Below are 27923 nucleotides of genomic sequence, written 5' to 3'. Positions count from 1 at the left end.
CACCTTCCATCTTCGCTCCGGCTGGAGCCTTCAGTCTTCTCCACTCCGGCCGGAGCGCCACTCCTGTAGGTCCCTCCACCCCCCGCTCCTTATAGCAGGCATCCTGCCTGGCCACTCTGCGCCTGTGTATGCAAATTAATCTGCCATGTTTGTTGGGTCAATTTGCATACTCATTACTGCTTGGCTGTGGGTATTGTGGAGGTATGGTCAATTTGCATATTTATCTTTTAGTGTAGATACTACTCTTTTTTAAATATACTTTTATTGATTTCAGAGAGGAAGAGGGAGAGAAATAGAAACATCAATGATGAGAGGGAATCATTGATTAGCCGCCTCCCACATGCCCCCCACTGGGGATCGAGCCCGCAACCCGGGCATGTGCCCCTGGCTGGAATCGAACCCGGGACCCCTCAGTCCACAGGCCGATGCTCTATCCACTGAGCCAAACCAGCTAGGGCAGTGTAGATACCTCTTATCTAGCCTTTTTTTACAGCGGAGAGCAGCCTGCTGTGGGGAAAAGGGCTGATAAGTGCCAGCTGTGAAGGCCCACCGGTGACCCCTATAAAATTGCTGTAAATGTACAAATTCCTGTTCGAAGAGAGAGAGCACCCAAACAACGTCAGGCCAGAGGCAGAAGCAAAGGTCGGAGGTAGAAGGGAGTTAAGAACTATGAAACAGGCAACTATTATGAGATTCCAGATTATCTGTAACTTCCCTATAGTTGTTCCTTATGATTCACCAGTTTCATGATAATGACTACCAATAAAACTTCAAAAAAGGGGGGAAGCAAAGTATATCTTTGGCAGCACTAAAAAGAGGAAGTTAAAGCAAACACATTCCACCCCTACAGGAAGTCTTAAAGGAGAGGATCCCCAAAGAATCCTATAGATTATAGTACTGAATAGAGGGAAGCAGGCTGGGTCTCTCTGTCCTCAGGCAAGAACACCTACAAAAATAACGAAAGATCAAAAAGGAAGTAAGTAAATAAATAAAAAAAAAAGAGAGAGAGAGAAAGAAAGGAGAAAAAGAAAAGGGTGTCCATCAACCTGGCCCAGATGAAGTAAAGTTCTTATATAGACACAGATACAGAGAGATAGCAACACACACACACACTTAGGATTCCTTGTACATAGTTAAGCATACAATCAATTGTACTAATTCAGGGGACTCATTCTCCTTATGCAAATAGATAAAAAAGATTAAAAACTCTTTCTAGAAAGGCGAGTCTTGGCTCCACCATGCTTCCTAACAGAAACAGTTCAAACAATAATCAAAAACAACAGCCAAGCAGTGTACGTTTTTAAAAAATGGCATTTCGGTTTGTGTGACTATGAACGGGCCCCACTCATTCATCAAGAATCTTTTCTAACAGGATCTACTTCTGTGATGTCAGTGATGGGCCTCTGGACTGTGAAGTCAGACCGCCCTGGTTCAGCGTCTATAACGTAACTTGGGGCGCGGTTCTTCCTTCTGGGTTTCCGCTCATCAAATGCAAAGAGCAAGGACGCCTGCCTCTGTGTCGCTGTGGTAACTGGGCCAAGCCGTTCCTGGACTTGGCAAGCACTCAGTGAAGGCTGCTGGGAAGGCTCTTCACCCTCAAACCAGGTTGGCTTACTTTCCCGTAACACCGGGGATCTCAGGAAGCTGTAGGCACTTTCCAAAAACCTGAAAGTCATTTGAGAATATGTCAAAGGAATTCAAATGCCTCCTTCTCTGGGCGACCACCCCTGGCACGCTCCAAAAAAAAACAAGCTTTTTACTTATCGTCTCTCCCGCCTTATGTAATGTGACGTGGACGCCTTCTGCGCAATTGTTTAGCTCAGTTTTTGCATTCAACTCTGTGATTTGCTTGGTATTTTCTGATATGTTTTCTGTCTCATTATTAAAATTCTCACTTTGTTCACGCCTTGTTCTCCCGACCTCAATGAGCATCTTTATGACCACGACTTTCAATTCTTTATTAGGTTAATCACCTGCCTCCATTTTATTCGTCTGTTTCTGGAGTTTCAGCTTGTTCTTTTGCTGGAACATACTGGTATACTTCTCGGCAGTGGAATTCATCCCATCAAAAAAGCAAAAAGCGAAGAATGGAAAAGAGTAACGGTGGCTTAAGAGACTTAGGACCACATACGCATAATACAGGTCCCCACAGAGGAGAAGGAGAGAAAGGGGTAAACCTCCTTAAATGAAATTCGTGAAAACTCCCGACATTGGGAAAGAAAAGAAAAACATCCAAATAAGATAATTCCAGAGAGACGCACACCAAGACACATTATAATTATTATAATTGTATTGGCAAAAGTTAAAGACAAGGGGGGGGGGGGGAATTAACCAAAGAATTTACATGCCTGTAAGCACAACCCATGGGCACAGACAACAGTGAGGTGGAGGCCTGGAGAGGGGGTGGGGGTGGGGGTGGGGGTGGGGGGAGGAGAGGGGGTGGGGGGTGGAGAGGGGGTCAATGGGATAAAAAGGGGCATCTGTAATACTCTCAACAATAAAGATAAAATAAACTTTTTTTTACATTTCTCCCAATCCCTCCGCAGGAACCTGGCCCGCCGGCCGGCCCCGCCCACCCGGGCAGGAGCAGGCACCTGGGCACCGGCCGTCCCAGCAGCCGCGGGGTGCGGAGGGGGCCCGGGGGCCACTCAGGTCGCGGACGGCCCCGGCGGCCATCCCCTCCGCCGCCACCCGAGGCGAAGACGGACCGAGGGGTGACCGGGCCCCAGCGGAAGGGAACGCGCACGGAGGGAGGACTCGCTCACCGAGCTTCCGCCTCGGGCTCGCCGCCGCCCCGGAAGGGCCGGGGGCCTCGACGACGTCACGTGGGGACGCGTCGTCCTTTTCCCTCGTCCTATCCCGACGCACGCCGGGTCCGCTGCGGCCACGGCGCATGCGCGCCTCCGCTTCCGGGCGCCGGCCCTCCCTCCCCACAATGCTCTGCCGCGCCGACCTGTCGCAAAGGCCGCGTTGCGGCGGCGAGCGAGCGCCTCGCTTTACGTGCGGCGCGGCGGCGACGGCGGCCCGCGTCTCCCCCTCCTGCCGCGCGCGGGGCCGGGTCCCCGGACGGTGTCCAGCTGCGCCCCGGTCTGGCCGGTGCCACCTGCCTCCGCCATGCCCCCCAAGAAGCAGGCTCAGGCCGGGGGCAGCAAGAAAGCCGAGCAGAAGAAGAAGGAGAAGATTATCGAGGTGAGCGCGCCCCTCCCCCACTCGCGCCGGGCCCGAGGGGAGCAGCCTCCGGTCCCCGGCGCCCGGGCGCGGTCGGGCCACGTGTCCCCCGCTCGGCCCCGGGCGCCCACCGCCCAGGTCCTGCTCCCGAGGACTCGCCGCATCTCATCGCCATCGTGACGCGGGCGCGCCCGCTCCCGGCCTCCGCCTCTGCCCGCCCCGGGGCGAGCGACACCTCCCCCTGCCGCCCTCCGGGCCTGCGCGGGGTGGTCCTTCCGCAGCTCTCCGGGGGGGACGGGCTTCTGGGCTGGGGTTCAGGAAAACACGCCGGCCCTGCCCGGGCCCGACGCGGAGGGAGGCCGGCCCTGCCGCGCCCCGCGCCCTTTGCCATCGCCCAGAACTAGGGTCTCTCCCGAGCCCACGGGGACTGCTCCGTGCTGTTCCCCGTTCACCGCCGAACGGCTTCGAGGCCCGTGCAGGGCGGGGGCCTCTCCCCTGGCGCTGGCTGCGTGCGTTTGGAGCCCGAGGGAAGCGGGTGACGCCGGGACGACGAGGGTCCGGGGTCCGGGGCCGCAGCGCGCTAGGCGCCGAGTGCGTGGTGCCTGCGCGTGGGGGGAGGGCCTCGCCCCCGCCGCCCTGTGACCCTGTGACCCGGGGCGCAGGGGGCGCCCTGCAGTGGGTGACGTTTGTCTCCCAGCGACCGTGTCGGAGAGATTCCTGGAAAGAGTCCGCACCCCCCCCCTCCACCCCTTCACCCCCAAAGGGTGTCTCTTCCCCAGGTTCCTGCCGCGGCTCCTTCTCACCATGAAAAGAAGTCGTTTCTCGTGTGGTTTGGATGTAATTGGGGAAAGCCATGGCCTTTTCTTCTTCTTTTTTTTGCATAAAGTATGTCCGACTGATGGATAGCCTTTTGCAGGGCAGCTATAGATAGTTCCTTCTTGTTGGAACACGACCAAAATGCATTTCCGGAGCCTTGAAATGAGGCGTTTATAAGTGATTTTTGTTTTTAATAAATTCTGCCGATGTGATTTAATTAGCATGTTTATGACGAGGTCTAGTAGCTTTGGCCACGCTCCAAATCTGAGGTGGCATCTGTATTCTTTTTTATTTTTAATGTGTTGTTGTGTGTGTGTGTGTGTGTGTGTGTGTGTTCAGAGAGAGGAAGGGAGAGGGATAGAAAGATCAATGATGATCGGTTGCCTCCTGCGCACCCCACACTGGGGATGGAGCCCACAACCCAGCAGGTGCCCTGCCTGGGAACCAGACCGTGACCTCCTGGTTCATAGGGCGGCGCTCAGCCCCTGAGCCGCGCGGCCGGGCACCTGTGTTCTCACTGCCTGTTTGTACCCTGAGGACTCGCCCAGCAGCTCAGCCCGGCTGGGGCACTTAGGGGCACCCCAGGGAGGGTGCTCTGGTGGTAACAGTGCTAGGTACCCCGCGGCATTCAGGGATGGCATTCTGTCGTCCTTGACTGAGTTTGCATTAACCTGGTTGGCCGTGATGCAAAGTAGAGCTCCCTTGTAGGAGCGGAAGCTGCCTGAACCAGAAGCAGGATTACCTGGAGGGGAAGGGGCTTGGTTTTAAATAAAATCGAATTCACAACCGAATTCACTCACCGGGTGTTAAGGCTCTCAGGGAGCCCTCCTTCTCTTAGAATGACTGCCTGTTTCTAAACTCCTTGTATTCAAATGACCAAGTCTGAAACACACAGTTTCTTTCCTTTAACCTAACCTTTGGGATCTTATCTCCCTGGTTTTATCTTAACCGTGATTGGGGCTTGATTGCATCTCTTCCCCCCTCATGTTCCCCCTCTCCCAAATCCAGGTTAAGTTTAGGTAAGGTCTGTCCTAAACCAAGAAATGGGGAGAAAGCCTGTTTTCAAGAGGAGGTGTTGGTATCCCAGAGCCACCGTGTGGTGTTCAGAAAACTTGTTGTCCACCAACTGGCCGGGTCACCTAAGTAGGTGTTTCTGGGAACAACAAGGACTTTGCGTGGAGCCAAATATGCCTTAGTTACGACATCACCTGTCGCTTAAGAGTTAACACTTGGTGGCCTGACTCGGTTCTCAGTGTTTGGGGAATGGAGAGGAGAGAAGCCGGCCGTCTGGTGACTCACACAGCGCATTTCTTTCTCGGTGGGGTACGTATTATCACCGACTTTAACTTGAGGAAGCAGGCACAGGTTAAACAGCCTGCCCGAGGGTGAGGTGGCAAGTGACAGGCGAGGGTTCAGACCCAGCACATCTGCTCCAGAGTCCGTGCGGTTCTCCTCTGAGGTGTGCTTCCTCTGGTGGTAAACCTGGTGACTCAGCAATCCCAGGCTCGTGTGAGACCCACTTTACGAATAAGAAAGCTGGCAAAGAAGGTAATTTGCTTAGTTCTGTTTGGGAATAGAATGTGAGCCGTCTGACTTCAGAGCTTGTGCTCTTAAAGCAGGGGTGCAATAGGGCCATTTGGATATTGATGACATCTTTCTTGCGCCATAGATAATTATCAGCTTAAAAATATTTGGTCCAACATTGTATTAACTCACCCTGGTGCCTTGGCAGGGCCAGACCAACTGATTTCAAGGGCCGCCTACAGCCCACGGCCCGACGTCCCCGCCCCTGCCTTAAAGCGCCACACTGGAGACAGCCTGCCCTGATTAACAGCGAGAGGCCCAGTGCACAAATTCGTGCAAGAGTAGGCCTTCCTTCCCCCGGCTGCCAGTACCAGCTTCCCTCACAGCCCTGGCTTCATCCCGAAGGACGTCCAGTCTCATTAGCATATTACGCTTTTATTATTACAGATTAGAGGCCCGGTGCATGAAAATCGTGCACTAGAGGGCGAGTCCCTCAGCCTGGCCGGTGCCCTCCTGCAGTCCAGGACCCACTCCCCCTGGAGTCAGACATCCCTCTCGCAGTCCCGGGCTCTCACAGTCCAGGACCCCTCGCTCCTTACCTCCTGCCTGCAGCAGAATTGGGAGAGGCTCCCCCACTGCCGCTGCACGCACCAGCCACAAGCCCAGCTTTTGGCCGAGCGGTGCTCCCCCTGTGGGAGTGCACTGACACCAGGGGCAGCTCCTACGTTGAGCGTCTGCCCCCTGGTGGTCAGTGCGTGCCATAGCGACCGGTCATTCCGCCGTTTGGTCGATTTGTGTATTAGGGTTTGATTATATAGGATGTTACTTCAAAAGAATTGGACATTTTTAAGTTTCAGTAGCTACAATTACAGAGTGTGATCTATATAATAAAGAGCTAATATGCAAATGGTTGTGATGCCTTCACTTGTAATAACCGATCAGCAGGAGGCTGCGTGCGCAGCAGGCACGGGTGGGTGGGGACTTGCAGCGTCAGGGACTTGCATGAGGCTCACGTCCCCGCACCCGGCGCCAGCTCTGGGGACATGAGGCTGGTGGAGGCCTACCTCTTTGGGGCGATGGGTCGCAGGGCTTCTGCACTGTGACGGCACAGGCCAGGCTGGGGGACCCTGAGTGCACAAATTTTGTGCACTGGGCCACTAGTAATAGTATAAGATTGCTAAGAGGATTCAATAAAACGTGTTCAGGAATTTACGTTTAGTGACTGCTGAGTAAGTGAGTGCCCTCTCTCTGTGGAAGAAATAATTTCTGACGTAGAGTTCCAAGAACACGACTTCTCTCTAGACGGGATAGTCACGTGCCCACACAGGGCCACGGAAAGCGCTTCCTCCTGGGACCTGAGGGCTGCACGGGGCTGTTGTCCCGAGTGCTTGCTTTCCCGCGGCCAGGTCCCCTGCAAGGACCACTTTACTCCTGTCTCCCTGAGTCAGAACCTCCCTGCTCTGTGGTCTTCGGTCTGGCGGCTGCTGCTCTGCTGCCGTAGGGGCATGGGCTGGACCCCGGCTGTGCCTTCTCTGGCGGTGTGTGCAGATGCTGTTGTACTTGCTCCTGGTGACACTTCCTCTAGAATCTCCGCACCGGGTCCCCCACGAGAGCTCACTGTTCGTAGACGGGAAGTGTGGCACCTCACACCCGATGCATAGGCTGTAGGAAACAGAATGTTGTGAAGATGGAAGAAAAAGCGTTCCGGCATTGGGCTTGGGGCCCACCCTAATCATTGTGCCCCGTCTTAGCTTACTACTCCTGCGAAGACCTGCACTCTGAGATCCCAAGTAGACGTGAATTTGGGGGGTGCTGTTCAGCCCACTGCAGTCCTGAAGCACAAGCTGGCACACACGTGCAGTGGCTTCTACATGTTTCTGTGCTTCATACTTATTACATGTGAATAGGTAGCCAACGATTTGATTAGTGCCTTGCACATAGTGAGCATTCCATAGTAAATACTACTATTCCTTTTAATAGTTTTCCCAGATGACTATGTTAATATTCCAGATTTAAGTAACATGTTGCTTTTTAGTTAGGTATGCTCAATTTTACTATTTCCAATTTAGCAACAGCTAGGAATGAATACTTCTCAGTAGTTTGAGTTCTTTAAATGTAATTGTTTTGAGAGGACAACGACCCAAAACACCAGTCTAGAACTTAATGTGTCTTCTTAGGCAGTATTTACAAAAATGTGTTCAAAACAGTACATAGTTCTTCAGGATCCCGTGAGGAAAATGCACTAGAGGCCAAGCAAGTTTTGAAATTGTGCCTGCTGTCTCCCCTCTGGTAAGGCTCTTGCTGTCTTGTGCTTAGAATTAACCCTATTGACCAAGCATTTCCTAGACGTATTGTAGCAACTCTGCACTCGCTGTAGCGCAGGAAAGCGGCCATGGGGTGCAGTGGCAGGGTGTGGCTGCAGTCCTATTGGTGGTGGAGTCCGGGTGGCGTTCTGAGTCACATGGTGCCTTGACCTGATGTTTTCGTGTTTGCCTCTGTGAAGAGCATAAGAAAGACTGCATTTCTTACCCATAAGTAAAGAATGGTTTCAGATGTGACTGGAAAAGTAGATAAGAAATTACTACTTTTAAGTATAAATGGCTAAGATATTTTATACTCTCTTTTCATTTAGGACAAAACTTTCGGTCTAAAGAACAAGAAGGGAGCAAAGCAGCAGAAGTTTATCAAGGCTGTCACTCACCAGGTTAAGTTTGGTCAGCAGAATCCACGCCAGGTACAGAATTTAAATGTCTGCATTTTCTCCATTCGCAGTTGAAGATATTTGGTGTTATGTTTCCGACCAGAGTCCTACTCTACACACCTCTCTGCATCGGGTCCAGGTTGCTCAGCAGTGCCTCAGATCTCCCTCGAGCCGTTCTGAGACGGCTCTTAACTCGTCTAAGGCCACACCGGCTGCACATGCTCATCCTTCACTGCTCACAGTGATCGCTTGGTTTGCACCTAGAGTCCCTTTCTAACTAAGAACAGTTGTACAGGAAGTGTCCTGTGTGTATGTTCTCTCAGGCATGTGTGCTTCCTCTGTGGCGTGGTGTGTTTGGAGGCACACTTCTAGATTGAGGGAAATGGGTTCTAGCTTTAATAAATTTGCCTGGTCGCTTTCCACAGAGATGGCAGCACTTCAGATTTCCACTTGCAGTGCATGAGTTATAGGAACTAAGAACTAAAGATTTTTTAAAGTAACTGTCACAACATTTAGCAGTTTCGTTTCCCAGTTTAACCACACCGCCTAATATATTCTGAAAGGCATTGTAAAACTGATGTAATGTTAATGTTACATGTCACTGGGAGTGAAAACAGTTATATGAAATCAAATGTTTGTTACACCTGGGAATATTACAGGTAGCACAGAGTGAAGCTGAAAAGAAGTTAAAGAAAGACGACAAGAAGAAAGAGCTGCAAGAGCTAAATGAGCTGTTCAAGCCTGTGGTTGCTGCTCAGAAAATAAGTAAAGGTGAGCTTCACATCTCAGAAGCGTTATTTCTATCAAATATGGTTCATGTTTGAAACACTTAATTTGTTTTGATATATATTCAGATCATAAGCTGATTGTATCTGCTATGAAAATGATACTGTCTTTGTCATCATTATCTATCAGTGACTTTACATATGTGCACGGCTGTGTCATTGGACAACACTTACTCCAGCCATTAGCCCCCCAACTTAAGGCAAAGTTAATGATTTAGTTGCTTTATAGCACCCAGTCTTCGGCAGTACACAAGGCAAACCAGGGCTCTGACTGCGAGGCCACACTCGTGGAGTATACCTCCACTTCATTCTCTCTGCCTCCCGCCTCATGAGCTGCAGCCAGACACGTGATTGTGGAATAACACGTGTGTGCGGTTCCCCATCGCCTCTGCCCCCTTTGTTGTTGTTTTTGTTTGTTTGGTTTTGGGGTGTTTTGTTTGTTCTTTTGTTTTGTTTTGTTTTTGGTAATAAAAGAAACAAAATATATATATAAAATGCAATAGAAGAACTTGAGAAAAATGTCATACTAACCCCCCATAGGTGGTGTTTTCCTCTCACATCCGTGAGTAGGAAATAACAGAAGTAGTTTATCTCACCTAGAAGCTGTGCTTTAGGACCTGGCAGAGCGAATTACACATCCATGTGCCGTTTGCACAGGTGCCGACCCCAAGTCTGTGGTGTGCGCCTTCTTCAAGCAAGGGCAGTGCACGAAGGGGGACAAGTGCAAGTTCTCCCACGACCTCACTCTGGAGAGGAAGGGCGAGAAGCGGAGTGTTTACATTGACGCACGAGATGAAGAACTGGAGAAAGGTATTTGTAAAGACCTTTTCCTAAAGATCAGTGTCTCTGGGTTTGTAGTCACTAAGAATATTAGTAACTTGAGGAGTATTTCAGTATTAGTAGACTGTAAAGAATAACTTATTTTTTTGTTTGTTTTCATAAAATTGGAATTGATTACATGATGCCCTTTGATTAAGTAAATGAGGATGATTAAAAACCAGTTGCTTCTTTTGGATTTGTCTCTCAGCTTTTCTTACAGTACTGCCTTCTCATGTTCCTGCCTGCTTAGGGTTTGGGTGAATAATCCCACCCTGTGGATGCTTACCTCTGGTGTCTGAAGAAAATACATTGTCACAAGTGCTGTAAGACAGCCTTCCTGTCCACGGAGACGGGCAGTGTGTTTGGGGAACAGCAGATAAAGACACCGTACTTAGTGTCCGTTTCCTTCCTTTTAGATACTATGGAAAACTGGGATGAGAAAAAGCTGGAAGAAGTGGTGAACAAGAAGCACGGTGAGGCGGAAAAGAAAAAGCCCAAAACGCAAATAGTATGTTCTTTTCTTGAATTGAGTGGATTTATCTTTAGGGACAATCATGTGGCACGGTGTTTGCTGCTGTTTTGGGTTGGATTATTCCTTATGTTGCTGGGTCTTTTCATAAAGATTGGGCGGGGGGGGTGTTGAGCTTTGTTTTGGGATGGACACGTGTAGGTTATAGAGTTAAATTCTTGTTCAGAAGTCGCCTTGGAGAACCTGTGGCTGCGTCCTTCAGTCCATTTCTGAGTGGCCTTTCTTCTCAGACATGGGCGGCACCGGCACGTATGCCACTAACAGTTCTCTTCCTATTTTTTTGCAAAAAGAATGGATGGCGAATGTTAAACTAACCCACTTGACTGATAATTCTATCCTGATCGGGAGAGTTTTTAGAGCACCCGGTGCAGATAGTGTCACGTATGAAGTTTGGAATAGGTGCTCACGCTCCAGTGTTGCAGGAAATGGACTTTTAAAACGGTGCCTTACTTCTCGGACCCTGCGTTCACGCCCACAGTGTTCACCTGCCGCGCAGTCACGGGCAGCCTCGCGTGGGCTAGGAAAGCTCTGAGTGCTGCTTCTGTTGGAGGCCCGTCCCGGCCACCAGAGAGGTGTGGGGACAGGACAGCCCGAGCCCGCGGGGGAGGGTGTCCCGGCCTCGGCCCTTGTCTTCTCACGGAACTGAATGTGTACGGGGCCCTGACAGCGAGTGAAAGCCGTGTGTTCAGCCATTGGAGCGTGCGCCTTGTGGAAAAGCACAGCCCGCACACCTGTCCGTCTGGCCCGGGAGCGCAGGCGGACGCTCCGCTGGTCGGAAGAGCGGTTGGCTGGGGTCCGAGGCGGCGTACGCCCTCCTCTCTGTGGGCCTCAGAACTCCTCTGCTGACTCTTGTGCAGATGACGTCTCAGGCCCCTGTTGACTGTGGCCTTCCCAGACTCACCAGAAGCACCTGCCCTTGACCTTGCCAGCGGGGGCTGTGGGCTCTTCCCTGCTTTGGGAGTGAAACGGCCCTTTCCCCTTCCCCTGCCTCCCTCTCTGCCTCCCTCCTTAGGGGGCTGTAGCCATCGGCTCTCAAGTGTCCTTGCTGCGGGGGATGGCTTGCCCGCACTGTTTGGCCTTGTTTTAACTTCCCTGTCTCAGTTTCCCTAGTCCTCCTGCCCTGGAACCCTCTAACAGTTTTACTTAGGCTTGTTGTATTTGTTCAGGAAAGAAATGTACACATTAGTTAATTTTCCCTTCTTATTTGGAAAGTTTATGACCTGAGGCTTCAATATAGTTGCATCTTGCACCCATTTATGTTCTTTTTTTAATTCATTTGAGAGAGAAACATCAATCAGCTGCCTCCCCCACTTGCCCTGACTGGAATCAAACCCGCAACCATTTGGCACACAGGACAATGCTCCAACCCACTGAGCCATACTGGCCAGGGCCCATTCGTGTTTTGAAGGGTCACTGTGCTTTGTGTTCCGAAAATCCCTATAATTTCACGTAATTCAAATCGTGCTTATGTCATTACTGCATGGGATTGGTTTTTAGGTCAAACCAAAGCAAAATCATTGGTTTTATTTCTTATAACAGTTATATTTTCTCTGATTTAAAAATCAGATTTCAGATTACATTTACAAAGGCTAAATGGAGCAAGTCCTCTTGTATAATTCCGAATTTACAACATTGTCAAAGACAGAAGTTTTATCCAGGTCCTCTTTGAAGAGCAGTCACTGTTCAGTACTTTAACCTTTTGCACTCGGATGTCGAGTGTGACTCGACACAGTTAGCATTAGAATAAAGGAATCGAGAAAAAAGCAAGCGAGTGCAAAGGGTTAAGGTTAACTCGTACGTACGTTTCTGAGCACAGGGTGCTCTGTGCAGGGGTAGCCTGAGGTTGTGGGTAAGAATGTGCTTGTTCTGTGTGCTTACGCATTTACCTTGGAAACGGACTATACTGAGCTGCTGCTGTGAATTCTGTTTTCCCTGTAGGTGTGCAAGCATTTCCTTGACGCTATTGAAAACAACAAATATGGCTGGTTTTGGGTGTGCCCCGGAGGGGGCGATATTTGTATGTATCGTCATGCACTTCCTCCTGGATTTGTATTGAAAAAAGATAAGAAGAAAGAAGAGAAAGAAGATGAAATTTCATTAGAAGATCTCATTGAAAGAGAGGTAACTAGTATCTTTTCCACCATAAAAAGCAAAGGCAGTATTTATTGTGAAATTTTAATATTTACCACTTGGGGGCAACAGCATGTTGTTAGGAAAGGGGAAAAAATAGGATCTTTCCCTGAAGTTGCCTTACTTTTTAAATTTCTTTATATGTAGATCTAGCCATAATCATTAGCCAATTAAGACATTAATTTTATGATTATGAAATGATTAAGTACTGGCCACTGGATTGTCAAATAAGTTGTTTCCATAAGATTGATATACTGGTTTTATCAGTTCATTAAAATGCTTAGTCAATATTCACATTGATGAATCTGAGAGGGAAGTGGAGGGATGGGAAAAGATTAACCAGAGAACTGACACATTTATCTGCATGGCCTGTGGACGCAAACAGGAGTGTGGTGAGGGCCTGGTGGGTGGAGAGGCGCATCTGTAATACTGTCAGTAATTAGTGTGTGTGTGTTTTCATTTTTTATTATTTTTTTCTTAATGAAGGAGACATAATGGGGGGGATTCAGATAGTTGAACTTGAGGTGTTTGATGTTTCCCTGATGTCTTACTTTTCACCATTTTGCTATCCAGAGGAAGAGGGGCTTACTGAAAACACTCCAGCTGCCATCTCTGGCTCAGCACGGAAGTTCAGTCTCTGAGTTAGCCGTCTCTGGCTCAGCACGGAAGTTCAGTCTATGAGTTAGCCGTCTCTGGCTCAGCACGGAAGTTCAGTCTATGAGTTAGCCGTCTCTGGCTCAGCACAGAAGTTCAGTCTATGAGTTAGCCGAAACAACTCTGCATGTGACAGAAAGATGTTGAGATGATTGGAAACACCAGCTTTAGGCTGTGCATCTTAAACTGTATCTCTTTTACCGCCTCTTGGGTAATTTACACTGTGTACCTGTCTAGTATTGGGACTTTATAATTTGTTCCTAAATGGACATGCTGCTGATGTCTCCCGCTGGAGGTGACAGGCGGTGACAGGAAGCGGAGACTGGAGTCGGGGTACTGGGAGTGCTGTGTCCTGGTTCCCCGCATGTGGGGTGTAGCCTCGGGGAGAGGCCCGTCGCCGGGCTGCTCGCTGGGGCAGGTCGGGGTGGTGGAGACGGGCGGGCGTCCAGCAGGGGTGTGTCCCCGGGGGTTGCTGGTTGGCTGGTGGCCCTGAGGAGCAGGGGGCGTCTTTGCTTGCTCTCCTCCTCGCCGAGGAACAGAAGGACGCAGGGATGCTGACACGGCCTCGGTGCTCTCCACGGTTATTGTTCTCAGCATTGACTTCCATTAAGCTGCTCATGGCAAGTTCACTCGCCTTCGTTTCAACAAGATGCCTCGTTCAGAACGACACACTCATTGCCGTGTGAAGTAGAAGTAAATCCGGTTCAAATGGAATGTCTCCGTGGCCGCCACGGGCAGGGGCTTCCTCGCCGGGAGAGAAAGCGACGAGGGGCTGTGTGGGTGGAGGGGCAGTGACTCCTCTCTTTGCAGCGCGCCGCCCTAGGTCCAAACGTCACCAAGATCACGCTAGAGTCTTTCCTCGCCTGGAAGAAGAGGAAGAGACAAGAGAAGATCGACAAGCTGGAGCAGGACATGGAGAGAAGGAAAGCCGACTTCAAGGCGGGGAAGGCGTTGGTGGTATGTCCCCGGGGCCCAGGCGGGCTCTTCCTCCTCTCGTTCATCTCACGTGCGGCCGAGAGCCGGCCCTAACCGGGTGTGTCTGAAGCCTGTCCTGAGTCCCTGTCTCTGTCTGAGTAGATCAGTGGTCGTGAGGTGTTTGAATTCCGTCCTGAACTGGTTGACGACGACGACGAGGAAGCAGACGACACCCGCTACACGCAGGGAGCAGGCGGTGACGAGGTAAGAGACAGCGGGTACCCTCTCTCGCTGGCTGAGAGGAGGGAGTGACGGTGGAGCAGCGCGGGTAGGAGTGCCCCTCCGGGGCTCTGCTCAGGTCCTGACTCACCTGGGAATCACCCCTCCTCTGGTCTCCACCCTCGTCCCTCATGGGGGCAGGCGCCCCCTCAGCACAGGATGCTCGTGAGAAGCGCACGAGCCAGTAAGTGTATTTCCTTTCTAGGACGAGGGAAGTGCCTGCTGTATAGTCCAGTGCTTAGGTGTTAGCTGTGAGAAGTAGGTGTTGTATTCTCCCTCTAAAGGAAAAGCGACTTTCTGTCTAATATTTTCTATAAAAAGAAACCACGAGACAGAAATACTAACTAAAAAAAGTGCAGTCCTGGCTGGGTGTCTGTTGGTTGGAGCGTGTCCTGTACCAAAAGGTTGCAGGTTCAGTTCCTGGTTGTGTTGTGTGAGGCACCAACCGGTGTTTCTCTCCTCCTGCTCTCTCTGAAAAGGGGGAGAAATCAATAAAATAAAATTTTAAATTAAAAAATAGTGCGGAGTAGGAAGCAGGAGGGAATAGCACCCTCATTTGGTTGTAGGCAAGCTTAGTAATAGCAGAGAGCTGACTATTTTGTACGTTTATAAAATTCTGGCTTCTGTCTTGCAGTTGAAAGATAAAACTATCGTATTCTGTGTGTAAGAGTATGATGTCAGAGGAAGGAGCTTTAAATATGGCATTGCTGTTTTTTCAAGAAGTTTAAAAAAGTAAAGTTTGACAGTAAATCATGTGTTTTCACTTGACAGCAGTAATGATTTTGTTTCATTAAGGCTGTGGTCGGCAAACTGCGGCTCGCGAGCCACATGTGGCTCTTTGGCCCCTTGAGTGTGGCTCTTCCACCAAATACCACGGCCTGGGCGAGTCTATTTTGAAGAAGTGGCGTTAGAAGAAGTTTAACTTTAAAAAATTTGGCTCAAGAGAAATTTCAGTCGTTGTCCTGTTGATACTTGGCTCTGTTGACTAATGAGTTTGCCGACCACTGCGTTAAGGTAAAGACAATGAGTGATGAAAATTGGTCTTACCAGTCACACTGTTTTCCATGTACTTTTAAAGGTTGATGACTCGGTGAGCATAAACGACATAGATCTAAGCCAGTACATCCCGAGAGACGTGGAGGAGACAGGCATCACCGTGGCCAGTCTGGAACGATTCAGCACGTACACGGCAGAAAAGGATGGTAAGTGTGCTACCGCGTGTACTCTCAGAACCAGGCAGCTGCCGAAGGGGTTAGACCGGGTTGACCACCCTAGGTGCCCGTGGGCACCGACTGGTAACGTGAGTGTGTGGTTTGACCGATGGTAGAAGCCCTGAGGAGAGAGGAGGCTGCAGAAATGGGTACGGGAGCCGAAGCTAGAAGTGGGGACGGGAGTGAGTTTGGACCTCGTGTGGGACGGGCCTCCCGAGGCGGAGGTTTTGGTTGTCCGCAGTGGCCCTGGGCCCTGGCTGGGTGACTTCTTGGTTAGAGCCTCGTCCTGTACATGGAAAAGTTGGGGTTCCGATTCCCTGTCACAGCACATAGGGGAGGCAGCCCATCGATCTCTCCCTCTCTGAAATCAATAAACACGTCCTCGAGTGAGGATTTTTTAAAAAGAAAAGAAAAAAAAACAGCTGGCATTGGACGCTCTCTCCCTGTCCCTCGCTCAGCTCCAAGGCCCCTTCTTTTCTTCTGGAACTTGTCCCCGCAGCCTCGCTGGCTCACTTCTGCCTCTAGCGTCCGGAATAAAGTTTCTCTGTAACTTGAGGGGAAGGGGCATTGCCTGATCCTGTGTAGACACTCGCGGGAGGAAGCGGTTTGAAAGGCGATGAGCTGAGGGAAGTCCCAGGTGCAGCAGCAGGGTGAGGACCTTCCAGAGCACAGCATCGGGGTGGGGCCAGGTTCAGGGACTCAGGTGGGGCGACTTGGAAATGACTCCTCAGTTGCCATTAGGAAAGGCTGTAGGAAGAGGTCCCAGAGTTCATCGGCCTGCAGTGCGTGAGGAGGGAGGACGGGCACGGTCAGGGGCTGGGCTCTTAGGTACGAGAAAGCCCCGGGTATCTGCAGGCCACAGGGAGAGGGCCTGGGAGAGGAGGAGAAGACAGGGATGAAGGCTGTCCGTGTGGAAGCCAGAGCTAGGAGCACAAGCTAGGCGTCCAGCTCGGAGGACGGAGGAAGGCTGGTGGGCGATAGGAGCTGTCAGCGTTCCTGTCTCCAGCCCGAAGGAGCCCTGAGGGAGGGAGGACTCGAGCGAGGTGAAGGTTGGCCTGGCTGCTGTGAGAGGAAAAGGAGAAGGAAGCTCACCAAGGCGAGTTGAGAGAGAAGGCTGACGCTTGTTGTCGCCGTAAAGGAAGGCCAGTGTAACGTGGGAAGCTGGCTGCCCTCCCGGGACCTGAGCCTGCTGCCAGCAGGTGCCTGGAGGCCGGCCAGTCGCAAGGGCTTCCGAGGTCATGACCCCAAGGCGTGGTGGTGGGATTTCTGCAGCCTTTGGATCCCAGCTGGGCCACTGAGCGGTGTCGGTGTCGGTGTCGGTGTCGCTGAGCAAGGCCGGGCCGCGTCCAGCCTGTGAGGAGGAGGAGCTGGGTGCCCACGTCCTTCGTTCGCGGGTTATGACGGGAGGTGTTTCCAGCGTTGCCACCCGTGGTTTAATGGCTCTGCAAAGCCAAAGCCAAGTGGTGCTTCCGCCGTACATGTTTATTCCACAGCCGTGTATTCTGACAATACTGGTGCTACGTGGATGTTGACTGTTAAAACCTAATTGCTGGGTCCTGGAGGGAGCAGAGTTACGGGGGATAATCTTGCCTCCGAGGTCCGAGCCGCTGAGCAGGCAGAGGGTGGAGGGGACGGTGCAGCACACTCAGCTCAGCTCAGGGGACAGGCGACAGGTGGTTCCTGCTGGCGTGGCCTCAGGACGGCGGGGGGCGGGGTGTAGTGTCCCTCTGACTGTCAGTCCCTAACAGAGCAGGGTTTCTGTCGCAAGGCCTTACGGATTGCCATTGTTGTTTTTAGAAAACAAACTGAGCGAAGCCTCGGGAGGCAGGGCTGAGAACGGCGAGCGGAGCGACTTGGAAGAGGACCACGGCGGGGAGGGCCAGGAGAACGGGGTCGGCGCGGCGGTCCCCGTGGACGAGAACCTCTTCACCGGGGAGGACCTGGACGAGCTGGAAGAGGAGCTGAACACGCTGGACTTGGAGGAATGACACCCGCCGGTCCGTGGAACCGGCAGCCCGCCCAGCATGAATTGAAATGGACTGCATCCATTCCTTCCACCTCAATCCGTCACCAGGATGTCCGCTCCCATCTGCTCTCGGAGGGCTCGCCGGCCTCCAGAGAGGACTCCTCCCTCGTCTTTCCTCCGACTGGCTCCATCTCACAGGAAGTGCAGGTAGCGAAGGCAGTGCCTCATGGCAGAGGCCGTCGTCGTGGTAACTGTGCACTCGGGGCGATTGTCCTGCTCCCCGCGTCTGCTGTCCTTGGCCTGTGTCAGTGTGGGGACGTCGTGCAGCTGAGGGCCCTTTATTTAATGCCGTTTCGTGGGTGGTTCTGTTCCTCTGTGTTTGTGTGTTAACGACCTGGGACCTGCGCGCGGTGCTGACTTCCTTGGGCAGCGCAGCAGATCGGGGTGTGGAGAAGTAGGCGGACCTTTACAGTGAAACTTCCTGACTCTGACCCGTCAGCTGCAGTGCCTGTGGTGAACTGTTCTCATCGTAGCCCTCTTCTTTTTTGCCAATAAAGTTGTAAATAAAGACCATCGTACATCAAAATCCAACATGGGCCTTGTTTTTTAAGTTTTCCTGTGAGAGATTTCTTGGCGTTTCTAGCTGGAGGGTGTTAACGGAGATCTGTTGCCGTGAACTGTCCCCGCTCTCTGCAGAGCTGAGGACTGGCCGTGCTCTGAGGCGCTGCACGGAGCCTCGCGGACGCTGCAGGTGGTGGGCAGCCGACTTAGCCATCTGCAGTGAGCCGAGTGCTGCTTAGGCGACACGTGGAGCTTGGGGGACGGGGGGAGGTGCATGCTGGGTTTGATTGTTGTAAAGAGGGCCAACAAACCCCCAAAACTCTGGGCCAAGAGCCTTTGACAAGGAGGCTCCCTGAAACATTAGGGTAACGTTTAAATGGACACGAAATGCTAATGACACCTTTGGTACCAGTTACACCTCTTCATTACTTTCACGCGGGTGTCTTTTCAGATACAGGCACTTGTGCTATTTGCAAATAGAAGTGGGTGTTCAGGCGGCTGAGATAATAGCTCTGTGTAAGGCGGCCGGGGCCCTAGTCCCATTTCTGCTTCCGGTGAGGTGACGATTAAACCTCTAGGCACTAGTTTCTTGGTCTGCATAGAGAGTTAGGGTGCTTCTGAGTTGTGAACCTGAGGACGATGATTGGAAATCTTGGTAAATGGTAATATCAAAGGCAGAAAAGAAACTGCCTGGTTGCTCAGTTCTATCATTGCCACTTTGAAATGTGGCCCATCTGAGCTTTATTTCCCATCCACAATGAAGGCGCACCTTGAATACTTCGTACATAAAAAGACTGAGTTCTAGTTTGTATCTGTGAAGATTGATCCATTCTTTTAATGAAAAAGTTTCAGATGTTATTTATTGCATTTTTAATAATAAAGCGTTTTTAAATAATCGAATGAGCTTAAATCTCTCTAAAGCTAAGCTATGCCCAAGCAATCTTTTTTCCCGTTTTGAAACCATCTAAAACTTTTCCTAAGAATTAGCTCATAAAAGTTAGAATCCATTTACTTTATACCTTAAATTGTGTGGGGTTTTGTTTTTTTTAAATATATATAAAGTAGGCCTGTGTAAATCAAAGCGTGCTAAAGGATTTTTGGTGTTTAAATTTCAAGTATTACTACCTTACAGCAAGCATGTGAATGCTATATATGCTCAGAATGCAAAAGCATTTTAACCTGAGAAAATCAAAATGGAAAATCTTCCTCTAAATAACAGGCCCCTGTATTATTAATACCGTAAGTCTGAAGTTGGCTCTTCATTTTAAACACATTTACACATCACTTTCAAATAGTTTTTTCTTACAAATTGCTCTTTGATGTAATCCCCATTGCTAACCCAGTAGGTCTCTGTAACTCATTCTCAGTCAGCTTCAGTTTAAAAGGTCTGTGGTTTAGAAGTTCAGAAGCCCAAGATGTAAGCCTCCCCCGGGAGGGGAGCTGGCCTTGCACTTGCTTCCGTACAGTCGGTAACAGGGCATTTCCCCCGTGAGGACTGGGCATCGTCTGCTCTAGACCACATCCGCCTGCCCTTGCTGCCTTACACCCACTCAGTTACGGCTCATCACAGCCCCATGTTTGCCAGCATCTTTCTAATCAAAGTGAATTACAATTTTTTCTTTTTTTAGTGAAGGGATTTTATTTTCTAAAATGTATTTATTGATTAAGGTATTACATATGCATCCTTATTCCCCCCATTACCCACCCCCCATCCCCCCAAACTTTTTCATATTTTTGCACAACTGGTTATATGACACTGTGAGCCCACCATGGGGAAACTGACAATGAAGCTGTATAATTGTACCATGTTTTCAGTGCTTGAATTAGATCACTAACCATTAATGGATTTAGAATGTGGTAGGAATAAAACCCAGGATACACACAGACACACACAGTTTATGTATAAGCACAATTCAAAGAAATACAAGATGAAATAAGATGAACGTTTCTTGGAGAAGACCAGATACTACTTACGTTCAGAAAAACAGTATTTCTTCAAAACAGTATTTTTTTAAGCGTTTGCAGAGTATTCAGATCTTCAAAAGATGGTTTTCAAATTATTTCTGGAAATTTTAATTGAAGACACAATGTGAGAAGAATATAGAGACAAGAATAAGTAATTCTCACCTAACCCACACCCCTCCAAAATGCCACTCGGAATAGAAACAGCAGCATCGGGATTGAGGTTTCCTGAGTGGGTTTAGCTAGGTAGCGTTTTAAAATTAGGAGGTGTGCTTAATACAATAAAGCCAATCATGTTGGGCTTCATTAATTCACTCCTTTTTATTAGAAATAGCACCTAATCACACTTAATAGGCTGTAGGCTGTCTAGAATGCTGCCAGTTTATTGGAAGTGAAATAAGTGAACATGTGGATTTCTCTAGGTTTTGATAACGGGAGGGATCACTGCTCGTTCTTCCTGGCAGAAGGGCTTGGTGCTGAGTCTTCAAAAGCCTGCTCCTCTCTTCATCTTCGAGGATCAGAGGACCAAGTGCAAACCCAGCTGTCAGAACTCGTCCCGCGGCAAGCAGCAAAGCCTAGGGCACACCGACGGGAGCCAAGGGCTTCCGAGGCGTGGCGCACGCTCAGGCTGCTGGCAGGTCCGTTCTTGTACCGGCGTCTTTCTGCCTGACTTAATGGCACGCACAGGAGTTGGCTTCTTGCTTGTAGAACCGGGAAGGAGTGCTGCTGTGAGAAACAGAACAACGTGTGGGAATTCGCTGCGCATGGCTTTCAGAGAGACTTTGCTTTGCCGTAGTTTTGCGTAAGATACATCTTTCAGTTGAGCTTTACAGCGAGTTCTTTAAAAGTATTCAGTAAGCCAAGTTCCAAAGGTGATAGAACTGTCTGAATTCGTTTCTCTGATAAAACTGGCCGGGCCAGCCAGTGGTCAGCATCGACCTGTGAACCAGGAGGTCACAGTTCCATCCTAGGTCAGGGCACATGCCGGGTTGAGGGCTTGATCCCCCGGGTGGGGCATGTAGGAGGCAGCCGATCAGTGATTCTCATCACTGATGTTTCTATCGCTCCCTCTCTTCCTCTCTGAAATCCATAAATAAGATTTGCAAATATATTCTGTCATTCCATAGGTTGTCTTTTCACTATGTTGATTGCTTCCTTTGATGTGAAAAATGTTTAAGTTTGATGTAATCCCACTAGTCTATTTCTGCTTTCGTTGCCTGTACTTTGGTTTTATTTTAAGAAATTATTGCCCTGGCTGGTGTGGTTCAGTGGATAGAGCGTCGACCTGTGGATTGAAGGGTCCCAGTTTGGATTCTGGTCAGGGCACATGCCGAGGTTGTGGGCTCAATCCCCAGTAGGGAGCGTGCAGGAGGCAGCCGATCCATGATTCTCTCTCATCATTGATGCTTCTATCTCTCTCTCCCTTCCTCTCTGAAATCAATAAAAATACATTTTTTAAAAATTATTGCCAAATCTATTGTCCTGAAGCTTTTCTCCTATGTTTCAGAAGTTACAGTTTTAGTCTTTCATCCATGTTGAGTTCACTTTCTATGTGGTGAACGGTCAGCGTCCAACTTCGTTTTGGGCATGTTTTGTTCTAGATTGTTTTGCCTACTTGGGGGTCTCTTGAAATTCCATAGGAATTTTTGGAATTCTTTCTCTATTTCTGCAGAGAATGTTTATTGGCATTTTGGTAAGGATTTCCTGAGTCTGCAGGTTCTTTAGGTAGTATGGACATTTATTCCAGTGATACTGTCTTCCAAATGAAGAAGGACAATATTGTCAAGAGGTTCAGTTTAGCCAGCTGGTGTGGCTCAGTGGTCATTGACCTATGAACCAGGAGGTCATGTTTTGATTCCTGGTCAGGGCACATGCCTGGGTTGTGGGCTCAGTCCCCAGGTGGGGCGTGCAGGAGGCAGCTGGTCCATGATTCTCTCTCATCATGGATGTTTCTCTCTCTCCCCCTCTCCCTTCCTCTCTGAAATCAATCTATATCTATATATAAAAGCCTAAGAGACCGTTGTGACCACATGACCTGTCGACCAGTCACTATGGCACACATGGACCACCAGGGGGCAGACGCTCAGCGCAGGAGCCACCCTCTGGGAGTCAGTGTGCTCCCACAGCGGGAGCGCCGCTCCGTCAGAAGCCGGCTCACGGCTGGCGAGCGCAGAGTGGGGCAGCGGCAGCAGTAGGCGCAGCCGGGCCGGGATGAGTGGCCGCGGAGCTGCTCCCGGCCGCCTGCCACTGCTGCATCCCGCAGGGGGTGTCGGACTGCCGGGTTCGACCTATGACCCCTGGCCTGCGGGGATCGGGCCGAAACCTGGGAGTCCGACATCCCCCGAGGGGTCCCGGATTGCAAGAGGGCGCAGGCCAGGCTGAGGGACCCCACCCGTGCACCGGGCCTCCAGTAAAATCATAGAAAGAATGTTCAGTTTATTTGTCTCTTTCTATTCATTTTAGCAATGACTTGTATTTTTCAATGTACAAAAGTCTGTTATCTCCTTAGTAAGTTTATTCCTAAAGTCTTATCCTTTCTGATGCTCTAGTGCAGTGGTCGGCAAACTCATTAGTCATCTTTTGAGAGCCATATTTTTTAAACTTAAACTTCTTCTAACGCCACTTCTTCAACATAGACTCGCCCAGGCCGTGGTATTTTGTGGAAGAGCCACACTCAAGGGGCCAAAGAGCCGCATGTGGCTTGCGAGCCGCAGTTTGCCGACTACGGGTCTAGTGAATGGGGCTGTTTCCTTAATTTCCTCTTGGGATCGGTCCTCATTCGTGTTTAGAAATGTGACCGACTTCTGCACGTTGATTTTGTGTGCTGCGACTTGGCCAGAATGGCTTATTGGCTGCAAAAGGGTTTTTGTGGAACGTTTAGGGTTTACGTGTAAGATCCTGTCATGTGTGAACAGAAACCATTTTTCTTCTCCCTGTTCAGTTTGGATGCCTCTTGTTTCCTTTCCTTGTCTGACGTCCCTGCGGCACTGCTGCGACCTTGACAAAGGGCACCCTGGCCTTGCTCCCGGTCTTGGAGGAAAGCCAGTCATCACCTTTGAGTGTGATGTTCACTGTGGATTTATTTTTAATTTTTAAATATCTTTCTATTGATGTCAGAGAGGGAGAGAGAGAAACATCAATGATGAGAGAGAAGCATTGATCAGCTGCCTCCTGTGCGCCCCCTGCTGGGGATCGAGCCTGCAACCCGGGCATGTGCCCTTGACTAGGATAGAACTCGGGACCCTTCAGTCCACAGGCTGATGCTCTATCCACTGAGCCATGCCAGCCAGGGCTGGGTTTGTTCATGTATGGCTTTTATTATCTTAGGATACCTTCCTTCATTTCTCATTTGTTGAGTGGTTTTATCATGAAAGAGGCTTAAATGTTTGTCGAATGCTTTTTCTGCATCAGTTGAGAGGTTCATAGTTTTTGTTCTTCGTTCTGTTAATGTGCTGTGTTGCACTGATTGATTTTCTTAGGTTGAGTTCACCTTCTGTCTTGTACTTGTCTGTGTTGTTATATCATTTTTAAAGAGGATTGTGTGTTCTAAAATCCAAAAAAAAACACACAACTGTATTTGTGTGTGTATATATAAGCTTATATACGAAAGACAAGATGAATAGCTTTACCACCTAAAAATAAATGCTTAACAGTATGTTTATTTAGATTTATTCTTTTATTATAAATACAGGATAAGTATTTGAACTGAAGATAATAGAATTAATTACTAGATACTTAAAATGAAAGTATTTTTGAAGGAATTTTTAAGCTAATTTGAGTTTTGTTAATTATTATATTTAAATTTGGTTTCAGTTTAGTTGGGGTTCAAAGGCTGTAGAATTGGGGAGGAATAACATTCCTCTGTAGAAGCGGTGGTGGTGGTGATGAAGATTGATGATGATGGTGGTGGCACTCTCTGTTCATTGTGCACTTACGTGTCCCAGCCATCATGCTGATCACACGTTTTCCTCACATCAGCCTGTGAGCTGAGTACCATTGTCCCATGTTTCAGCGGTGAGTGAGTCCCAGAGGGTTAACATGTCCCCAGGTCACATGGCCAGTGTCAGGGGCAGCATCCAGTCTCGGTCTCAAGGGCATTGCTGTCTGAATAGCTCTTTATGCCTAACCTCAGCTAGTGCCTGGGAGGCTGCTGTGCTGGCCAATAGGAAGCCCATTGCTGTGATCTCACTGGAAGGATATCCGCGTCTCCAGCTCTTCGCTCCGGGCAGCGGGCCCCCCCACCCCCCCCCCCCCGCCCGATGCACTGACCGGGCTAAGGCACAGCGGCCGCTTTCAGAACGAACGTGAGCCCGGGACCCCAACGATGGTGCAATGATGCCGCGGACGCGCAAAGCAGCGCTGGCCGTTTAACGAGTCCATTCGATGGGCTCCTTTCTCAGTGTGACGTCGGCTTCACAACAGCCCTCGTAACTGGAGCTTCTTCGTCAGAATGACCCAAACAACACCGTGCCGTCGTTACACGCAGCATTTCCCGTGTCACTGCCTCTGTGAGGCTACTGCCCTGCTTTACGTGGACAACGGTGGCTTCAGTCGTTCACGGAGTCGTTACAGGAGAAAGGATCGGGTGCCACCTGCCCGTGTGGGTGCTGTGTCTACTCAGCAAAGACCTTCCTTCAGTCAGACGAGGAGGGAACAGTAGGAAGTCTCCACTACGTCGTCTCTGTTAAGCATCTCAGCCTTTCATTTATTCAGCAAACACGGTGCCGCTACTGCGTGCGAGCTCCGTAGTGCCCTGGGGTAACGGGGCTGAAGGGAACACCAGCAAGCGCCCGTGTCCACGCGGCCCAGTCTGCTGGGCAGATGGGAAAGTAAGTGGCTGATTTCAGTCCGTGCAACACACGTGTGCGTGTGCCAGAGCGCACACGGGAGGGTGGCATCTCAGACAGGGCGGCCAGAGCTGCTCATCAATCCGTTACCTAAATCCTGACGTGCAGAGGCAAAGTGTGGCTCGTAGTTCAGCAGACTGGACCGTGAGGGGAGAAGGCGGCTGAGGGATGTCTGCTGTTGTGGTGGAAATGGTCCCAAGGCCTAAGGAAACGTAAGTAAGATTCAGGACCCTAACAACTCAAAAGCAGTGTTAGAAGCACAGCACTGCCCTAGCTGGTTCAGCTCCGTGGACAGAGCGTCCGCCCACGGCGGAAGGGTCCCGGGTTCAGTTGTGAACAAGCGCACATACCTGGGTTGTGTGCAGGAGGCAACCAATTGATGTGTCTCTCTCACATTGATGTTTCTCTCTGTCTCTCCCTCTCCCTTCCACTCTCTCTAAAAATCAATGGGAAAATACCTTCGGGTGAGGATTAACAACAACAAAAAAATACAGGAGTAGGCTAGGCTTGGCATTCTTTTTAAAACTATCAAATCCTTGGATTCTTCAAAGGCTCTGAATGACTTAAGTCCGTGGTCGGCAAACTGCGGCTCGCGAGCCACATGCGGCTCTTTGGCCCCTTGAGTGTGGCTCTTCCACAAAATACCACGGCCTGTGCGAGTCTATTTTGAAGAAGTGGCGTTAGAAGAAGTTTAAGTTTAAAAATTTGGCTCTCAAAAGAAATGTCAGTCGTTGTGCTGTTGATATTTGGCTCTGCTGACTAATGAGTTTGCCGACCACTGACTTAAGTGAATGAGAATCTGGCCTTTCCTTGAGGTCGGAAGGCGAGCTTGGAAGCCCTGAGGTGGGAGGTGGCTGGTGCAGGGGAACGTGCATGACCTGCGAGAGCCCACCCCGCTGCGAGCCCACGGCTCAGCTCCCCACGCCATGGAGGCCTGAGAGTGAGCAGAGGTGATCTTTGGGATCAGTGTTGCCAAACCCAGAGGGATGCCACGTTAGTTCTATTGACTGATGTGCCATCAAAAAGGGCCAGATTTTGCCCCCCAAACGCTGCAGATCTCCCCACTTAGCCGCAGATCCCACCCACCCCAGCTTCCTCGGGTTCCTAATGAGCAGTAACTTTCCAACAGTTGTTACTAATGTCTGCCTAATATGCTTATAATGTGATAGACATTATTAGCCCATTTAGCGCATAAATTAGATTTCATTTAACTACATGGACTAAATTATATTTATTGAATTAGATAAGCCAGAAAAAGGGTCTAATTAACTTTTTAATGAATTAAAATTTTTGATCAGTTGATTAAGTTATACATGTCCAGCATTAATATGCAAAGTTTATCCTTCAATTGTTTCGTATATTCAACATTAAGACGAAAAAGAATCTATTTCCAGAGTTTACCCTAACTTCAAACTAATTTCTACAAACTCTGTGGATCTCCCAACCATTCCCTTGGGGTTTCTTTCTGAAAAAGAGCAAAATGGCATGCTGGAGCTTACTACTCCCCGGAACTCAGGAAGTGCTCCTGCAGGTGTGCTCCGGCACAGGAAGTGCTCCCGCAGGTGTGCTCCGGCACAGGAAGTGCTCCCGCAGGTGTGCTCCGGCACAGGAAGTGCTCCCGCAGGTGTGCTCCGGCACAGGAAGTGCTCCCGCAGGTGTGCTCCGGCACAGGAAGTGCTCCTGCAGATGTGCTCCGACACAGGAAGTGCTCCTGCAGATGTGCTCCGGCACAGGAAGTGCTCCTGCAGGTGTGCTCCGGCACAGGAAGTGCTCCCGCAGGTGTGCTCCGGCACAGGAAGTGCTCCCGCAGGTGTGCTCCGGCACAGGAAGTGCTCCCGCAGGTGTGCTCCGACACAGGAAGTGCTCCTGCAGATGTGCTCCGACACAGGAAGTGCTCCTGCAGATGTGCTCCGGCACAGGAAGTGCTCCCGCAGGTGTGCTCCGACACAGGAAGTGCTCCTGCAGATGTGCTCCGACACAGGAAGTGCTCCCGCAGATGTGCTCCGACACAGGAAGTGCTCCCGCAGATGTGCTCCGGCACAGGAAGTGCTCCGACACAGGAAGTGCTCCTGCAGATGTGCTCCGACACAGGAAGTGCTCCCGCAGATGTGCTCCAACACAGGAAGTGCTCCGGCACAGGAAGTGCTCCTGCAGGTGTGCTCTGACACAGGAAGTGCTCCTGCAGGTGTGCTCCGACACAGGAAGTGCTCCCGCAGGTGTGCTCCAACACAGGAAGTGCTCCCGCAGATGTGCTCCAGCACAGGAAGTGCTCCGGCACAGGAAGTGCTCCTGCAGGTGTGCTCTGGCACAGGAAGTGCTCCAGCAGGTGTGCTCTGACACAGGAAGTGCTCCTGCAGGTGTGCTCCGACACAGGAAGTGCTCCGACACAGGAAGTGCTCCTGCAGATGTGCTCCGACACAGGAAGTGCTCCTGCAGGTGTGCTCCGGCACAGGAAGTGCTCCGACACAGGAAGTGCTCCTGCAGGTGTGCTCCGACACAGGAAGTGCTCCGGCACAGGAAGTGCTCCTGCAGGTGTGCTCTGGCACAGGAAGTGCTCCTGCAGGTGTGCTCTGACACAGGAAGTGCTCCTGCAGATGTGCTCTGACACAGGAAGTGCTCCCGCGGGTGTGCTCCGGCACAGGAAGGAGACCGCTCCCCTGCCTCCTCCGCGGCCCTCAGCCTGCCAGGTACAGACCCTGACAAAGTGCGGCCCTCACGTGGGTGAAGAGGAAGGAGCAGCCGGCCGCGTGGCTCAGGGCTGAGCATCGACCTAGGAACCAGGAGGTCGCGGTTCGATTCCTCAGGGCACAGGCCCGGGTTGCGGGCTCCATCCCCAGTGTGGGGTCAATACAAATATGTTTAAACAAAAACAGTGCCCAGCTCAAGTGTTTGTTATCTGCAAGGAGAGGAAGGGGGCGGGAGAGCAGCGAGGATCGGGGAGCACTGTCTCAGGTTCCCCATCACTGCCCGCCCTGCCTGATTCCTCCTAACCGCCCTGGGGTGCCCCGCCGTGGGGGTGCCCGCCTCGGGTTCCCTGGGCACTGCCTCCTGGGCGG

The 27923-nt window shown here is 50.6% G+C and overlaps 1 protein-coding gene and 1 long non-coding RNA gene across 2 annotated transcripts; one reads left to right on the top strand and one right to left on the bottom strand.

Annotated features, from left to right (window-relative positions):
- Positions 1-1208: 1208 nt before the first annotated feature.
- LOC129150700 (uncharacterized) lies at positions 1209-2968 on the bottom strand. The gene is made up of 3 exons (XR_008557420.1): positions 2766-2968; positions 1974-2040; positions 1209-1665 (listed from the first exon to the last, which is right to left on the bottom strand). It is a non-coding gene; the product is annotated as an uncharacterized LOC129150700 (long non-coding RNA).
- A 16-nt stretch (positions 2969-2984) lies between these two features.
- ZC3H15 (zinc finger CCCH-type containing 15) lies at positions 2985-18088 on the top strand. The gene is made up of 10 exons (XM_008146520.3): positions 2985-3189; positions 8141-8242; positions 8869-8980; positions 9652-9804; positions 10230-10321; positions 12281-12463; positions 13937-14083; positions 14204-14305; positions 15399-15522; positions 17329-18088. The coding sequence occupies exons 1-10, from the start codon at positions 3115-3117 to the stop codon at positions 17517-17519; spliced, it is 1281 nt and encodes a 426-aa protein (XP_008144742.1). The 5' UTR covers positions 2985-3114; the 3' UTR covers positions 17520-18088.
- The last annotated feature ends 9835 nt before the right edge of the window (positions 18089-27923 follow it).

Source organism: Eptesicus fuscus, chromosome 11 (genome assembly GCF_027574615.1).
Source record: "Eptesicus fuscus isolate TK198812 chromosome 11, DD_ASM_mEF_20220401, whole genome shotgun sequence".
NCBI lineage: Eukaryota > Metazoa > Chordata > Mammalia > Chiroptera > Vespertilionidae > Eptesicus > Eptesicus fuscus.
The sequence above is the reverse complement of the archived record's forward strand: the minus strand, read 5'-3'. Positions and strand labels throughout refer to the sequence as shown.

Excerpts from the sequence above, each read along its gene's own strand:
- ZC3H15 (XM_008146520.3), top strand. The coding sequence starts at position 3,115 with ATGCCCCCCAAGAAGCAGGCTCAGGCCGGGGGCAGCAAGAAAGCCGAG. Across the intron at positions 8,243-8,868 it reads GTCAGCAGAATCCACGCCAG|GTAGCACAGAGTGAAGCTGA; the intron begins GTACAGAATTTA and ends GGAATATTACAG. Across the intron at positions 14,306-15,398 it reads AGGGAGCAGGCGGTGACGAG|GTTGATGACTCGGTGAGCAT; the intron begins GTAAGAGACAGC and ends GTACTTTTAAAG.